The sequence below is a fragment of the Rhagoletis zephyria genome, unplaced genomic scaffold (assembly GCF_001687245.7).
Source record: "Rhagoletis zephyria isolate East Lansing unplaced genomic scaffold, Rhagoletis_zephyria_1.1 Rzeph_scaffold_09956, whole genome shotgun sequence".
NCBI classification, from domain to species: Eukaryota; Metazoa; Arthropoda; class Insecta; order Diptera; family Tephritidae; genus Rhagoletis; species Rhagoletis zephyria.
The window spans coordinates 1-4707 of record NW_016167034.1 but is presented as its reverse complement, the minus strand read 5'-3'; the positions used below and the strand labels follow the sequence as shown (position 1 = coordinate 4707).

The following is a 4707-nucleotide window of genomic DNA, read 5'->3' as shown; positions in this document are numbered from 1 at the left end:
TTGATGGAAGAGTCGGTGGAGAGGTCTTCTCGAGGGAGATTTCCAGCAACCTTAAATTTAGGTTTCCATATCACCGTAGTGTTTTTCAGGCGGAGATTCCTGTTACGGGTATTCAGGAAGCAGCCGATTGGTTGGTATTGTGCGCCATCGCGTTAAAGGATGTTAACGTCTATCAATCAGCCAAGCGGTAATAAGAGCCCTGGGCTCACTTGCGGCACGCTCGAAGATTTTTGAGGAATGCCTTAATTCACTTTAGATTGCGTCGCAGTACAAATTATCTTGTCGGACTGGTCTGGGTGCCAAGCCATGACGATATCGAAGGCTGATGAACTGGCCAGAGGTGGCACCCTTGCCAAGAAGAGGACAGGAGTTCTCTTAACTATTTTTGGACTTCTTTTGAAAATATGGGCCTCAGGTCAAGTCAGGGGTCTCCTAGGGATCTCCTAAAGCTTCGAAGCTGGATCTCTTCAATTCTGGTGAGTGTACTAGCTGCGAGATTAAATATCACCCCACTCCACGATGAGGTAGAATCATCTCAAAACTTCCTCCAAGACTTGCCAGCTTTTGCTAGATTACGGCTATTTTCCTACTGAGATCATTTAAAGCTTATCAAATGCCTGCATAATTTGCTTACCTCATTCGGGTTTTCCATACTGAAATACCTTTCCGCCTTCAGTAAACTTGCCAGCGCTTCATTCAATGGCGTTTTATACTTTTTGTCGAAAAAAGCGTCCACTCTGTCAATTAAAAAGAAACAACGTAACGAGGAAGGCGCACTGTTAAGTTAACTAACAAACGCGCACTTACTCATCCATCTCCGGCGAGCCACGTCTCGACTNGCGTCCACTCTGTCAATTAAAAAGAAACAACGTAACGAGGAAGGCGCACTCCTAACACTTGCCAAGTTAACTAACAAACGCGCACTTACTCATCCATCTCCGGCGAGTCACGTCTCGACCCTCGCCTCGCCTCCGCATTGGATGCCTCATTGTTGAGCAAACAACGTTCCAATTCGATACGCATACAAAGCGCCTCCAACAGAGAAATTGGTTCGACTGGCGGCAGCGTGCAGGGCGGTGGATTGCAGCCGAACACCAGACGAAACGATAATTCATTGAAGTCCTCTTCACAGTCGATTGTACTCTGTATGGCACCGGGACAGTATTGGTCTTTGACCAAATTTTCCAGTTGCAATTTTCGCATGCGGCACTTGAATTCCGTCTCGGCTGTAACGGAAATATGTGTGCGAGATTTGCACGCATACGCTTAAGAGTTTGTAGAATAACTGACACTCCCATAATTAAAAAAAGCCCTCCCTCGTCCCTCCCACACTTACGTGACGGCTTCTCCTCCTTTGGTGGCTGTGGCTTTGATCTACAAGGCAGTGTGCGCTTTGGTAGCTGAAAAGGTGGTGGCGGCGGCGGCGGCGTTAGTGGTGCCGCTTGCGTAGGGTCTTGTGGTTTGCCGCAGTGTGGGCAGCAACAACAAGATGCATTCGAATTTCTGCTTAGGCTGATGCAAGGATCCCGCATTAGAGATGCAGCCGATGGCCGACAACTGTTGCGTGACATCGGGTACGGCGTCTAAGTTTGAATTCGAATTGAGGTGGTGGCATTAAATTGTGATTGAAGGTAGGCGTTGCATTTTTAATTTTTGCGCTTCAATTTGCGACGCAGTTTCGCAATTTCGGCAGTTCTTACTCACCTGTGCCGTCGTTGCCGCCATAGCCGTTGTAAGCATACCAGCGCCTGTTTCCAAGCAAAATGTGCGCATCTTTGGCTTGGCGCCCAAGCTGTAACGTGTTGGCGAGGACGATGTTTGCGGCTGTGAATAGGAGTGGCATTTGAGCGAACACGAATGCAAATGTGTCGAGATTTTGCGGTTTGACACGCACTCACCTTGGGCGGCACGCAATTGCTGTTATTGTAACTTTCTAGCGCTGACGCTGCCGCTGCCGCTGCCGCTGCTGCTGCTGCAGATGTGGAAGGTCCGCTGCAACTGTTTCGCAGCGACGATGCTTTTTGCTGCAACTGTGTGCGAGAGGAGGTGTGAAAATCGCGTGTAACTTTTGTGGTGTTGATTTTTTAAGGGCAGCCGCCTTTACCTGTGGCCTGCAATCGAAGCCGCGTCGTTCGCTGCTGCTGCGGAAACTCCGTCGTGTGCTTCCATTGTTGCAATAGTTCTATCACGCAAAAGCGAAATGTGAAGTTAAGCGGTTTGCAATGATTTTTTTTTTTTCATTTCGTACTTACTTCTACCATTTTACTAATGATTTAGAATTTTGAGTTTCTTATTTTTTCCCTTCTCCACCATAAAATTTTATTAAACTATGCCTTCTGAAATATTTACAACTGCATACGAAAATGTCAAACACATTTTTTTTTTTACTTTGAATTTTTATGGTTTTCAAATTTAAGAAAGTAGTGTTGAACAGATTTGAATTGGAGTAATTTATCGATAATATTTAAGGCAGGAAACATTTTTATTTAATTTTTATTTTTCTTTTTTAGAGCGGACAAGTACTGGCGAATCTAAAGCATAATACTACCATAAAAAAGCTTATTTTAAAAATTTATTAGTTTAAAAAGTCCTGTAGAACTAAAAAAATACTGAGAAGTCCCAAAAATCAGAAAAACCACGAAAAGTGTTGCATAAATTCCACAAACTTACTTAAATTTTTCACGAGAATCCCAAGAAACAGAAAGTATCGAAATATTCGGAGATCTTCGAGAAAGCTCGTGAAGATCACAAACAACTCCTTAATGAAGTATCAATGAATCTCGTCATGGTCGATCGTGACTTTCATGGTATTTTGGTCTTAATACCGTGAAAAGCCACTATAGATCACGACAATTCAAAAAGCATCAAAAAATTCCGAAAAGTCCCGAAAAATTTTACAAAATAGTCAGATGATCTCAAAGTTTCAAAAAATGCATACAAATAAGTGTAAATTAATCACGCAAGTATCAAAAAAAAACCGGAAAGCTTTAACAGATTATGACAGCTACCATAAATCGATAAACATACATACGAATAATGTCAAAAAGTCGCGAAACATTTAAAATACTTTCAGTTGTCACAATGTCAAAATCTACTTAATTGTCGGGTTGTGAATATGGCGACGAAAAACTGACAATGGAACTTTATTTTTTGTATCATGGTCCCACCAGTTCTTAAAATTTTTATATATAAATATTTTTTTAGAAAATATGTTTAACATCTCAGTTACTGGGAGCAATGTGGTTTTTGCATAATGTGGTTTTTGTATCATGCCACTACCTATTGGATATGCTTTGCTTGCCTCCTATTTTTTGAAGCGGCAGAAAGAATGGACATTTTTTGAGATTTTTATTGAGAGCTCGATACTAAACTTAAGACAATAATTAAACTCTGATTCACTTCGTGATGAACATAAATATTTGAAATTTATTGTAATTCGCGTTACATATTTAATTTAATTTTTTTACAAAAACATTATTTTTCGAACACACATACATATAGCAAAATATAACTATTTAAATGTACAAGTTTATACATACATACATACATATGTACGTACATATATAAATATTAATGAAAACAATTACTTATTGCCGTAGGCACTTTTTCTTTCAAGTTGGATTGCGCGGTTTTGTGGTCCCCATGAAGGCTTGTATGGTTATGGGTGTACCTGGCAAATCAGTACTTAACTTATCCAATGTCAAATTCATTAATGGAATTTCCTTTAAATAAATTTATTTAGTATATATTTTATAATTTTTTAATTTGGAACTTATTTATTTAAAGAATTTAAAAAAGTCTAGTCTCCTTTAGAATAAAATTTTAGTTAAAAAAAAAAACAGTTTCACATAAGCCTAGGAAATGGACACAGTGACGATTAAAACGAGCTTTTACCCTATGAGTTGGGCTAGAGATATGTAGCTTTTGCTCTGTGCCTATTTATTTAAAAGAAAAAATATTTCACACTCTATTTTAAAATATATTGAGTTCTTAAATTGCTCTAAACGCGCTTCTCTAAAGGCGACCACCATGATCTAAATGATTATATCATGACCAAAATTCCACTGCCTTGCGCGGGGGCAAAGCTCTTTTAAGCTTTCTATACATTTTGTATAGGCGCGTGCAGAGTAAAAGCTCTCTCTGCCCATCGCTGGAGTAAAGCCTCTCTGCCGTTGTCGCAGTTCTAGATCAATGATGTCCCGAGCGAGTTTTCACTCTGAGCTTTCAGCTTTTACTCTATCGGCGACCATATAAATAAATGTTTAAAAAGTTTTGCCAATTAGCTTTGTATACTTTCTATACAAATATGTAAAACCTATAGAAAAGTTACAAATGCTTTCCGATGTACGGTCGTCAAAGGTCTACGTAAATGTATATAAAAAAAAAAAATCGCCTGCTTTATGTTGTAAATCACAATCGACCCCTTGATAGGCTCGCGCGTGCAGCTTTTTAAATTTTGTTAAGTTCTCTCAAAGTTCCTGTTGATTTTAGTGCTGTGACGTTCAGATAAACTTCTCAGGCTTAGAGATGAGGTAAAAATAAGATTGGAGAATCTGTGAATAAGACAAGAAGCATATGCAGCTTCTTTTAGCTTTAAAGGTTTTCTTTTATGAATTCCTTGAGTTTTCTTTGGGTTTCAGAGAGTAAAAGCTCTCTCGTCATTGATATGTGTATGTATGTACTTTCTACATAATTTCTATGGACACT

General features: G+C 39.5%; 1 protein-coding gene across 1 annotated transcript; it reads right to left on the bottom strand.

Moving 5' to 3' along the window:
• Window positions 1-634: 634 nt before the first annotated feature.
• Window positions 635-2261, bottom strand: LOC108376153 (uncharacterized; the record flags this gene model as incomplete). Its single annotated transcript, XM_017632338.1, has 7 exons — window positions 2253-2261; window positions 2096-2182; window positions 1899-2024; window positions 1705-1824; window positions 1337-1583; window positions 929-1226; window positions 635-737 (listed from the first exon to the last, which is right to left on the bottom strand). Coding segments are annotated over exons 1-7 (990 nt in total), but the record flags the coding sequence as incomplete, so codon positions are not given.
• Window positions 2262-4707: the final 2446 nt, after the last annotated feature.